The following is a 13,033-nucleotide window of genomic DNA, read 5'->3' as shown; positions in this document are numbered from 1 at the left end:
TTATATATATATATATATAACTGTGCATTAATTCAGTTCTGTGCCTTAATTACTTATATATTGCTTAGTTTGGTTGATTAATTCTAATGAACACAGAATGGTGCTCGGTAGAAACTAATTGAATGCAATTTAGGGTCTAAGTGTACATTATAATTTGTGGATATGCAATTACAGGGACTAAATACTGCAATGCAATCATATTTTTTAATGAACTATGAATGTTAAATTTGACAGTTCCTGCATAGTTTTTAGTCATAGTGGCATTCAGACAAATTACGTTGAAGTTTTTATGTGATGAGCTGCAGTACTTATGGCTTGGTATCATATTTTGTGATACTATGTCACAAACATTTGGCATCCCAAGTTACAAGGAAAAAAAAATTAATTTCTACATCTGGATATTGAATTGTATCACTTCCAATTTGAAAATACTCTGAAAGTGCTGGAACTTCTGAATCATTTTATGGATCTAAAATTATTATTGAGAAGGTGCTTTTATTAATTTATCTAAGATTTGAAGTTGTTGTGAAGTGTTTTGATGAGTGTGTAACATTGATTTGTAGGGGCTTCAAATATACTCTCCAGTTGCTTAGCGGTAATTCTGAAGGCTTATAATGCTAAAACAGGATAGCTTTGCACTTAATGACAAATCTGTGCTCTCTCAACATTTATTGGTGCTAATTTCAAAGGAAACTATGAAGGGTGTAGTTTAAAATACTCTTTCTGTTGTTTATAAACATGCATATCAAATAAGAGCACATGGTTTTGAAAACTTCCTTGGAATTTAAGTATGGATGGGAATGGCTTCTGTTGTGGGTTGAGAAGAAAATTTATTTTTCACTACAGGAAGAAGCTAATCTGTTGAACCTGTACATTTGAGCTTGGAATTGTGTAGGATAAGTTAATGTAGTTGCTGTATAATATTTAAGTTATGGAGACTGAAAGAGATTTGAGAATGCAGACATGTCGTGACACAGGAATGAATAATGAGAATTTAAAGTTTTCTTTGGGATTAATGAAATAAAAACTTTGATAATGTAAAATAGTTGAATTATAAACTATACTCTGATGCTAATTTTATTGTTATACATGAGTAGTAAAATCAAATTCTGAATATAACAGTGAAATGTGTGCAGAAGAACCAGCCCTGTATGTAGAGGGTTACTTAGTGTCATGAATCACAATAATAATCAACTAATTGAAATGAGGGTTTTTTATTATTCCAGCTAGCCAGTAATCAAAATATTATCATTGTTTCTTTTTTATTAAGCAGAAACATACACAATGGGCTGTATAGGTTGTTCTTAGTGTAGGTATCAAACCCTGGTTTTTAGTGTTGTAAATGTTTATATTATATTTTTTAGCCATTTTGTGAGAATAATTGGTTAGTGAGCCTGACAACCAATTAGCCAATTCCATTAATGGCCTAACTATCTGTGAGTGGTGTAACATTTCATGTGTATGTAAACATTTTGATGTTAGTTGAGGTGAAAAATTTGTATAATAAATTAATTATTTTAGCTTCTGTTTAAGTATCAGAAATTGAATTGAGTGCCTCAGTTTTGGAACATTTTATTGTTGTGGGCAATTTATGTACACTGGAGTTCATTGTTTCTAGTCCACACTTTGCAAGATTTTTGCCTTTTGATGGATTTGAGTGAATCCAAAAACAATTACTTCCTTAATTTAAAAAAAAGGAATTGTGGAAAAAATACAGTAGTGCAAGACAGAAGTTACTAAACATTGTTTAAACATAACAAAAGATCTTCAAATTATTTGTTTTTGAAAATTATAGTCTAAATATCATTACAAGTTATAACTAAAACTAGAATAAGTCTGCTCACTATACCATGTACAAGTGATATAACTTGCTTTCCTGAAAAAATTTGTGGCTTGTTCTGCATATATCCGTATTTAATATTTACAATGAAAATCTGTCAGTTCGATACTTTTTTTTTTATACAGTGAAAAGGATTGTAACTTGCTTTACTGTAGTTCATGAAAAGTAAATTGGCACAACGTGAAATGGGCCTTTGTAAGATCTTAACTCTGTTAGGTGTATTAGTCTATGGTTATGGCTTGATCTGTTAGTTGACATTGCTATCTCTTATTATAGTTAGGTCCAGACCAAAGTTAGATTGTGTTTTGTAATTTAGCAATAGGTATTATTAATTGTATGATTCATTTTTTGATGGATGAGTTAGGTGAAAGAAGAGATTGCAGTTTTGTGAAATCCATTTAGGAATAATATAATATTGTACATAATGCTCAAAATCTTAATTATTTACAAGTTATTTTTCTAAGGAAAGGTTGTTCCAACACATTTTAACTAACACATACTTACATTACTCCATCATCCAAAAAAGTAATTGATAATATAATTGTGTAAACATATGTAAATAAACATCAGAGATGCAGAATTTTATATATATAAAGATTAATGTTTTAGTTTATACATACAGTACCATTTTGCAAAATTAGGGCCTTTAAGTATATGCAAGAATTATGGTAAACGAGGCAGTTTAGTATTATTCAAATTTACGTTGTGTTTAATATTCCTTGTTATGACAGATATTACCAGTGATGAGAACATCAAGTTGAGTGCTTGAAGCACACTGATTTTTCTTTCCTTGGATGTCTGAGGAATCTGTCATAACTTGTAGGGAATGTGGTCGTACTTCTGCTACTATTGTTTTTTTACATTGATCATCAACATTGCCAGTGGGTGTTATGGATGGAGCATAAAACCTTGACATTATAAACAAGCTTTAATGTCACACAAATATGTTCTTAGAAAGGAGAAAAATCCATAATTTCACTTTTTGTAATGCAACATAATACTTGCTTATTTGTATACTTCACCTTATAAAATTGGTTAAGTCTTTCTAGCTGTATTTATAAAATTCAATTTAAAGTAAGTGCACAACTGATTTTTTCCAGTGGGAAAATGTCATTAGGATAGTGATAGACAATTTATGGTGGTAAAGAAATAAACTGCATTTTGAATTAGAAGTTAAATTCTTCGTGAGGGAGGTGGACAAAGAAAAATTTGTTCTATAAGGTTAAGTAATCAATTAAAATGATTTATATTTTATTAAAGTGTTTAAGACTGAGATAGCTAATCTGTGGAAGACAATCATTGTTAAAATAATCACCTTATTTAATTGCATAAACTGAGGATATCGGTTAATATTCTGGACAATTAACAATTGTACCCGTTGATAGAAGCAATTAATAAGATCTAAAAAATAGTTTGTGTGAAACAATATAGCTAGTTAATGGAATATTGACTCAAAATTTGGTATTAAAGACTATATAATTGTTTCAGTGAGTGGCCTTTTACAAAATGGGGGCCTACAAGTATATGCAGGAGTTATGGAGAAAGAAGCAATCTGATGTTATGCGGTTTCTGCTGCGACTTCGTTGCTGGCATTATAGACAGCTGACAAGTGTACATCGTGCTCCTCGACCAACACGTCCCGATAAGGCTCGTCGTCTAGGCTACAGAGCCAAACAAGGTAAAAGATGATAGTTGTTGAACTCTGTTTCAACTTGTTACTAAATCATTTCTTGTTATGACAGATATTACCAGTGATGAGAACATCAAGTTGAGTGCTTGAAGCACACTGATTTTTTTTTCCTTGGATGTCTGAGGAGTCTGTCATAAACTACACATAATGTGAACCTACTTGTGCTAATTTGTGCACTATTTTTGAGATATGCAGTTTTGTTTAATTTTTTTAAGCAAGTATGATAAATTTTGATTTATTTCATTCTAATATGTTTTCTTTTGCAAGTAAGTTTTTTATATTAGTGCTTTTGTTTTGGGGCTGTTTCCATTGTTTTCTTTCAGTCTGAGAAACTCGAGTTTTAGAATTTTCTTTGAGTGGTTGGTGATTGAGTGTTTTGCCAATGTGCACATGCCCAGCTCTGATAGTTCTAGAGAAATGAACAGTAACTAGGTTATGCATGTATGCTGTTTCAGCAACATTTTTGAATAATAATTCAGTAAGAAGCATTAAAAATAAGGACTAAGTATGTTGAAATTTTTGTATTCAGGTACTAATTCCTTGTTAAAATATAATTTATGTAACCTGATTTTCAGAATGTTGTTTTAGCTACTGTCTGTGTCATTTTCAAGCTCATCTGTCTGAAGTATAGCTTTGTACTTTTTGTTACATTGTAGGCTTACTTTAGTTCCCCATTATTAATATTTTACAGCCATTTTAAACTGTGGTCAGCAAGAATAACTTGCATATTTTAATTTTGATTGCTAGCAAGATGGTTCACAAATATGATCACAGGAAAGGGGAAACTTTAAGAAAAATGTGGGGAGAGAACCCTAGAGGAGTAATTGTGCTGCTTATAAATACATTCAGCAGGATGTTCTTAATGAAGCCAGGGAGGGGAACTATTTTTTATTTATTTGTTATATTGGCATTGGATAGAAAGGTTATTTTGTTAGGGGGGTATTTTTTACATAACAGAATTGAATTCTATTTGTGATCTGTATGTTAATTTTAAACATTTTTATAATATATAAATTTTTGGGGGTTTAAGTAGTATTTTTGGTTTGATGTATTTTTTTTTAAAGCTGATTTCTTCTGTTATTCATAGTAGTGTGAGTTGTGATATCAGTGAAAAAACTTCCTTATACCCAGGCCAGTAACATAAGCTAGTTTTGCAACTAGACTTTTCTAAGTTCTGAAATTAGACAAATACAGATTAGTAACTGTTAGTGTTCTAAAAACAAAATGAAGAAAAATTCCAATCACCTATTTAATAGAAGGATTTTGTAAAATGTAATTGTCTTTGTAGACAGCATGCTGTAGTAGTACTGATTAAGCTATGTTAACCTTAACTGGGCTAATGAGCAGCTTTCCTGGGTTGTGAGGGCATTGAGATTACAATTATAAGACAACTTTTATAACTTAAGTAAAGATAGTTATTCTAACTCTATTACAATATTTTTTAGTCAAATATCCAAGAATTAATATTTTGTAACTGAAAATTTTATGTCGTATAATTTGTAAAGAAAAATCAAAAGTTTTTGAACTTTGATCTCTGTGCAGGTCCATAGGATGTCTAATATATAAAAAAAAAGCCTTCCAAAATTATATTTACTTAGTCCCAGGTATCCCTTAGAAATAAGATTTATTCGAGGTTTTTTCTTGTGTGACATTTCTTAAGTTTCAGTAACTTTCAAAATTTCTGTACTGAGAGGTTTATGATGCCACAGCAAGCAGGTTAGTCGGTAACTAATAAGTCATAGTTTCCAAACATGATTGGGAAGAAAAAGATCGTATCTATATTAGTGTCGTATAAATACTTAAGTGAGCCGTAAGTTAAGATTTCTGAGAAGTAACTAGTGGAAGTTCTGTATGTAGAAGACAAAGGATTATAAATTAATGCAAAACTGTGACAAACACAAAATGGTTACAAGGTCTGTTCCAGGGACCGAGCCTGTGTTGAAAAAGTTAAGTAGGACATTATTAAAAACTGTCAACTAGCCTATAAAGCAGTCAGACCTCTCACTTGTAATTATTTTGGCCAATAATAAAGCAACAAGAAGGAAATTTGAAACCAATAGAGAATATTTTCCAGTAACCCAATCCCACAAGAAATTATTTTTTACCTAAAGAATCTTGTTTTTTGTAGTGTGTAGGTAATGGTTGAAGCTGTTTTAATCACATTGATTAGCAGTTAAGAATAAGCTTGGCAAGAAGTACTGAAAATTATTTATAAAAGTAAAACATGGAAGATGGAAAAAAGTTTATAACCTTCATCCTGTAGTGACAACTGGCAATTTATATATATGAGGATACCAACTTTTAGCACTTCTATTGTTTAGATATGAGGGTGAGATGAATGAAATTGAAAAGGTTTTTGTTTCATTCATATTCTGCTTGTGGAGTATTACTACTTGAGGCTTTATCATATGTGTATATGCTTTCACCATTAAGCTAAAATGTATTGAATTGTTGTATTTTAACCCTTTCACAGTGGGCTCGTGCAACTTGCAGAAATAGTCAGGAATTTCACTGGTACAACAATACATGCGGTAACTCTGAGGATTCTTAATGTATCCTCTCAAAAACTGGCAAGATTTTGTTAAAAGTCCTAAGTATCTTGTACACAAATAATGATGGGTTTTATAATTAAGTGTTTTTAATAAAATTGTTATTTTTCTGTTTTAGTTACTTGCATTCAATCTATTAACTAATCAAGTGCAAGGTGATTTTCATTTTTTAAGTATCAAAATACCCTTCTTCATGTTATAGTTTTTATATTTCATTTGCATAATCTGTAGAACCTCCTAAAAGTATATCAAAAATTTTTGTAAGGTAAATATTTAATTTAATTTTTCAATTTCTTTACCTTATCCCTAACTCTAGCTATTATCATTAACGTACAATGCAATGAAATAATTAAAATTAGGAAATAGAAAAAAAAATACATACTTTTTAATTTTTTGTAGAATATGTTTAAAAATGTTATTTTGCTTGTAATAGTAATTTTGGGTCTTTTCCCTTTTACATATAGTTAATTTTTAATGTTTTAATATTCATCTCGATACACAAGTCAATGGTACCCCCAAGACATATTAGTTACTTTGGGAGATATGCACAACCCTTTGATTGTCGTTAAGCTCTTAATATCATAATCCTCATTATGCATTTTAAAACATAACTAAAATATAGTAGTAAGACCTAAATACAATTTAAACTGTATCTCTAACTACAACATATTTAGGTAAGAAACAACCGTAAGTGCTATAGTTGATCAAACAGCCAACCATACTATAATCAAATACATGTACCCTGCCATGACAAGTTGGTGCCAATTTCAAAATAATCATTGTTGGGTTATACTGTAAAATTATATCTTTCTAATGGCTATACAATTGCACTATACAAGTCTGTTGAAGATAGACATGGCAGCTGTTGGGTTAAAAAAATATATTGCCTGTTCAAACTGTATTCATTCAGAGAACTTTGAAATGAAAGAGTCTAGACATACCTGTTCAGTACTGCCATTGTATTATTGAAGATGCAATGTGTCAAAGTAAAGAATTTTCATAGGTCATTGGTTATGTGACAATACATCTGAAATTTTAAGTACTTTTTTAAAGGTTTATTTTAAAATAAAGGACTTAAAACTTGGTTAAAATAAAACTGTGAATCATAACACACATAATATTAAATTCATTCACATACATTGATATTAAAGGTATTTAATTAAATTTTGAATGAAACATAGTGACTTTTGCAAAAAAAAGTGTTTAAAATGGGCTCATTTTGCAAAAGGGTTAAGTTTGTAGACAGTAAGATATAACTTTAAAATTTGTATATAAACTCAGTAAACACTTAAAATTCAAATCTGGTTTGGTAGACAAATGATTCTAAAGACTGGATTTTAAGTGCAAAGAATGAGTGTGGTTTAACTTCTGAAACTCATTACTTAAATCATCTTGTTTCCCATCAATGTTTTAAGCATTTGTGGGTACTAAGATAATGTATTTGAGTAAGTGTCTATGAGAAGTCTTCAGCAGTTACAGTACTCCAATCAAAATGTTTTTAAGTGTTGGGCCTAATTCTATTAAAAATTCAGGCAGATTTTAACAGACATTTTCAGAAATTTAAGATAAAAACTATGTTAAATGCACATGTTGAATAGAATGTAGGCTTTTTTTATATGATAAAAATTGAAACAAAAGAGCTTTCTTGGATCATATAGATTGCTGGTTTTTAAATAGCATTTTTTATACCTGTTTAACTTGTTTCTAATAATTTTTTATTTCTTAGAACAATCCTTAATTCAGAAAGACCTGTAAAATTTTAGTGAGTGTTTCGTCTTTTGTTTTTTAAAGCATACTGATTAACTTTATGGACTAGGTATTTAGGTGTCATAAGAAGAGCTCAGAAGCTGAGTGTAATTTGAATTTTAGTAACATTGTTGACATTCTTTAAAAACTGTAGAAAAGTTTTTTCTAATCATGATACTTGATTCTGGAAAGCTGAACTATGAAGACTTAGATTTGATTTTTAAATTTTTGGTTATTAAATTTCCGTGCTGTAATAGCAACATGTGATTCAGAAAGTCATTAAGATTATGTTATTCTAGTTGCATTGTTTCTTTGTTATTTATAACGGATGTCTATTCTGCTTGAAAGGATATTGCAGTAACATATAACATCCGTGTTAAAAGGATTGGCACTATAATATCCTTTGATTGAGCATGATATCAACTAAATGTAACAGTTGACTAATGCTGTGGAAGAACAAATGTCATGAGGTGACATTATCAACTGGACAAAGAATGTGAATTTACTTTTTGAATTCAGGCACACTTTATTTGGTCTGTTCTTTTCAGTTTTCATCATGACTAGTTCGGCAGAGATTCATCTTAAGGGATGGAAAGCTGACAAGTTATTCGCTGATTTAGTAGAAGCAATTGACGATTTTAGTATGCACATTTTTTGTTGTTGTTGTGTCAAAATATTGTTTTCTGTCCTTCAAATGTGTTCTTATGCGGCTTAAAATTTGGTCGAATTATTAACTACAGAATACTCACCATATTTTGTCAAGAAATATGTTTTACCTGAAAATACCACACAATTACCTATCTCATGCTCATTTTTGGTGAGAATGTTAAAGTGAGTTCTTATCTAAATTACCAACCTATTTTATAGCATATCTTTTAAAATAGAAGGAACTTATTTTCGATAAAGTGTTTTTCTCTTATTTTTTTAAAAATCTTGTTAAAAAATCAGTTGAAAACAGTTTTTTTTTTTCTTATTCAGATAATAGCTTGCATTACATTACAGTTTCTCTTATTTCTTACATTTATTTGTTTATTTTTAGGTTATGTTATTTACCGAGTGAGAATCCGTCGTGGAGGTCGCAAGAAACAGGTGCCTAAGGGCTGTACTTATGGAAAACCTAAAAATCATGGAGTAAACCAACTGAAGCCTGTCCGAAACAAGCAGTCAGTTGCTGAGGTAAGTTTTTTCTTGTATTGATATATTTGTGTGGAAAGGTTAAGTCTCCCCCCCCTTTTTTTTCTTCTTCTTCTTAGATGTGGGGTTAATGGTGCTCATTTGCTTCTTTCTTTTAAAATGGGAACAATATTTAAATAAATGTTAGTTTAAGTATAATATTATACAATTCTTAGAAATACTTTAGATTAAGAAGCTTTACTAGTCAGAGTTTAAAATTAGGGATTTATTTTGGTTTCCAGTTGTCAAGAAAGCTCAAATGATGGCAGGAATAAGTGGGTTGTTACTGAAAGTTTGTAAATATTTTATTGCTTTTTCCTTCCATGGTGTTAATTATTGTAGTTATGATGTCACAACATTGGTCTAATGCAGTCAGTGGTAAATCAAACAGATTAACCTGAAAAAAACTTTTTTTTAAAGTAAATTCACAGGTTTTATTTAAGTATTAGATAATACATCGATTGTAAAGAGTTTTTATCAGAAGTTCTCTGTGATGAAAACATTCAATGAGTTTCTTGTGATTACTATCCTTGGATGTCTGAGGCAATTTGGTATTGTTTAAGACAGAGCTATTAGTTATAAAGTAAAAATTATAGATATATTAATACTTTCAGGAACGTGTTGGCAGACGTTGTGGAGCTCTTCGAGTTATGAATTCATATTGGATAGCACAGGATTCTACATATAAATATTTTGAGGTTATCCTGATTGATCCATACCACAAGGCTGTTCGTCACGATCCTAAAGCCAACTGGATAGCTAATGCTGTTCATAAGCATCGTGAACTACGTGGTTTGACCTCAGCTGGCCGCAAGTCTCGTGGTTTGGGTAAAGGTCATAGGTACTCCAAGACTATTGGTGGTTCTCGTCGTGCTTGCTGGAAGAGAAGGAACACCTTGCAGCTGCGCAGAAAACGTTAACTTTTTTTTTCAAACACTGTGAAATAAAAATAAAAAAAGATTAAGTGGATGAGGTGTTGTTTTTTATTGTAGTAAGGATGCAAAGTCTAAAAAAAATGTTTAATACTAACTTTTGATCAGAGCAAGCTTCCTATTTAGATCAGTAATAAAAATATCAATCAATTTGGTAATGAGTATAGATAATTAAATATAATATTCTTACTTACAAAGGATTAGAATGCATTATTTCATCTGTAGGATACCCTTGCTGTTAAAGATATTCTTGGCTGTAAACTCAATAATATCTTGAGATTTGGATATCAAAGGAGATTTAGGTTAGCCCTAAAGCCATATTCTAAGCTAACAATATAAAATATGAAAGTATAATAAAACTAAATATATTAGAGATTTTAATCAGTATTAAAGTAACAATTAATATAAAGCCTTACCTAACACATACACTAGTTGTTAGCTTCAAGTACTGTCATAATTTAATGCTTATTGATTGAACAATGCAACATGTGTATAAGCTAAATTTCATGCACAGTTTTACACAACGTCTTATGACCAATGAAAACCCATTAAACGGCTTAGGCTTTAGAGCAGCTTGTCATCTGAGATAAAGTACTACAACACATTAATGTTTAGCTGTAGACTCTAGTAGAATGACAGTATTAATAGTTTGTCGGTGTGAAAAATGATTTAAGACCCTAAAAGGGTTAGTGATGGAATGAAAATAATGCATATCGATATAATTCATCATGAATATATAGCAGAGAATGTAACGCTTACTTTGTAGTAGGAAGATGTCTCTGTTGAAAATCAACAGAACTGATGTTTTTCACATCCAGTGTATTCTATTAATATTATTAGTAAACTGATACCATCCATCATTGACTATTCGGTTGTTTTCCGAATATTATTAAAACGCAAAGGGTATTGAACTTGCTATTAAGACACACAAAATATGGAAAGTTATTTAATGCAGTTTTTGAAGTGGTATATTTTACAAGCTCTTTATATTGATAGTACTTGTGACTACTAACAAACTACTTGGTAGAAAAAATTAATTTAACACAAGGATATGATACTTTACGACTCGAGCGCTTTCGGATGGTGGAGCCATCTGTAATTTAGATTCATGAAAGTTGAAATATATTTCCTGTGATATAAAAGTTTTATAAACTGGTGTGTAGGAAACTTAAGCATTTTAAATACGTAAAATGCAAAGAAACATTATTACTTAGGAAAAACATATACATAAATTGTCAATCTAGTTTACGTCATTTCTTTTTAACATTTTGCAATATGTTTAATAGGTTATAACTGCTACTGGAGAAAATGGTCAGTTGTGTGGTTTTTAATTTTTTGTGCCCCCGAAGTCAACACAAGAGTATTGAGGGACAATTCATTTTTTAAAGTGCTATATGCATCAAGTGAACATTAATTTGATTAATTAGTGCAAATCTGAGAAGTCTCGTAAAAAACAGGAGGTTCGCGGATTTCTGATGGGGCTGTGTTCCCCAACGGGTACGACGGTTGAGCTATAAAGAGGGAGAATGACGTAGATTTCACACCATGTAAATATTTATTGAGCTCCAATACAGTAGGTACCATGTCAAACACTACCACAAATTGATGGTCTGTCCTCCCCTTGTAAACTAAATTGTGAAATACAATTATTAAACAAATAAAAACAACCCCAAGTTAGGTTAAGTTACGTTGCACTGACTGTAGTCTACCTAAATAACAATGATACACCAAAGTGGTGAAATCAGTGTTCTTACATGATTTTTAAAGTACTTTCATTAAATAATAAACATAGGAAATGGAATTATAACAATATTGGAGCCAACGCTAAAATCTGTGTGCTTACAGCAAATGTAATAACTTGTTCATCACCAAGAACCTGATGGTGCTCGCTCTAAATTAAGTTCAAGTAACGGCACCTTAAACTGAACTGCAGCTAAAATTTATAGGAGAGCTTCAAGAATTCCACTAAAACAAGACAAAATATAATGAAACAATATTTACCCAAAGTTAAACCCACAATTCTAGTGTGATAGTTTTAGGACTTCTTGTTACGTGTTACTTCACTGGTGAAGAATCTACATTGAAATTTGTGGAAAAGCCATTTAAAATCCGCTGGAATATGTTGACAAATCAATGTAAAATATGCTCTAACGCTGTCTTAAATACAGTAATAAACTTTCAATGAATATCATCAGCGAGTCCAATTGTTGGGACTGCTTGATTCACCGACAAGAATAACTGCATGCCACTTAAAAAGCACGTTGATATCCCTGCAAGAAAATAAGACAAGAATGGGCCTAATCTCCATTTGACCCAATTAGCCCCTTGGGTACATGCAGGTGCGTACTTTGGGTATATGCGTGCACAGGTGCATAATTTTGTACATGCGCATGCATGTTACCATTTTGGTGCATGTGCCTATTTTGTTTCATGTGCGCGCAAGTGCTTCTTACATGCGCGTGCAGGTGCGTAATTTGGTTAATGCGCGCGCACTTACATTTGGGTACATGAGCGTGCAGGTGCTTATTTTCGTACATGCACGCACAGGTGCTTTTTTCGTACATGCACACGCATGTGCGTAATTTGGTTAATGCGCGCGCACATGTACATAGGTGCCTATTTTCGTACATGCGCGCGCAGGTTCTTATTTGGGTACATGTGCGCCTAGGTGCCCATTTTGGTACATGTGCGCGCAGATGTGTAATTTGGTACATGCATGCGTAGGTACGTAATTTGGTACACGTGCGCACAGATGTGTAATTTTGTACATGCATGCGTAGGTGTGTAATTTGGTACATGCACGCACAGGTGCTTATTTTTAACATGTGCACACAGGTGCCCATTTTGGTATATGTGCTTGCAGTGCGTAATTAGTACACGCGCGCGCAAATGCGTAATTTGGTACATGCGCTGCAGGTTCCCATTTTTGTACTACACGCGCAGGTGCCTATATTCGTACAGGTGCTTATTTTCGTACACGCACGCGCACATGCACATTTTGGTTACTATTGTAGTCATTGTTAAGTTGTCCTTATTTTCGTTACTATTAGTTGTCGTCTACGTTGTCCCTATTTTGGTTACTATTGGTCGCGTCGTAAGGTTG

General features: G+C 31.7%; 1 protein-coding gene across 1 annotated transcript in view; it reads left to right on the top strand.

Moving 5' to 3' along the window:
* LOC106457428 (60S ribosomal protein L15-like) overlaps positions 1-9,967 on the top strand; it is a 12,919-nt gene extending 2,952 nt beyond the window's left edge. The window contains exons 2-4 of the mRNA XM_013916842.2: positions 3,329-3,518; positions 8,865-9,001; positions 9,613-9,967. Of these exons, the coding sequence (XP_013772296.1) occupies positions 3,347-3,518; positions 8,865-9,001; positions 9,613-9,918 (615 nt within the window). The 5' untranslated portion in view covers positions 3,329-3,346 and the 3' untranslated portion in view covers positions 9,919-9,967. The remainder of the gene's footprint in view (positions 1-3,328; positions 3,519-8,864; positions 9,002-9,612) is intronic.
* Positions 9,968-13,033: the final 3,066 nt, after the last annotated feature.

The sequence above is a fragment of the Limulus polyphemus genome, unplaced genomic scaffold (assembly GCF_000517525.1).
Source record: "Limulus polyphemus unplaced genomic scaffold, Limulus_polyphemus-2.1.2 Scaffold329, whole genome shotgun sequence".
Lineage (NCBI taxonomy): Eukaryota > Metazoa > Arthropoda > Merostomata > Xiphosura > Limulidae > Limulus > Limulus polyphemus.
The sequence above is the reverse complement of the archived record's forward strand: the minus strand, read 5'-3'. Positions and strand labels throughout refer to the sequence as shown.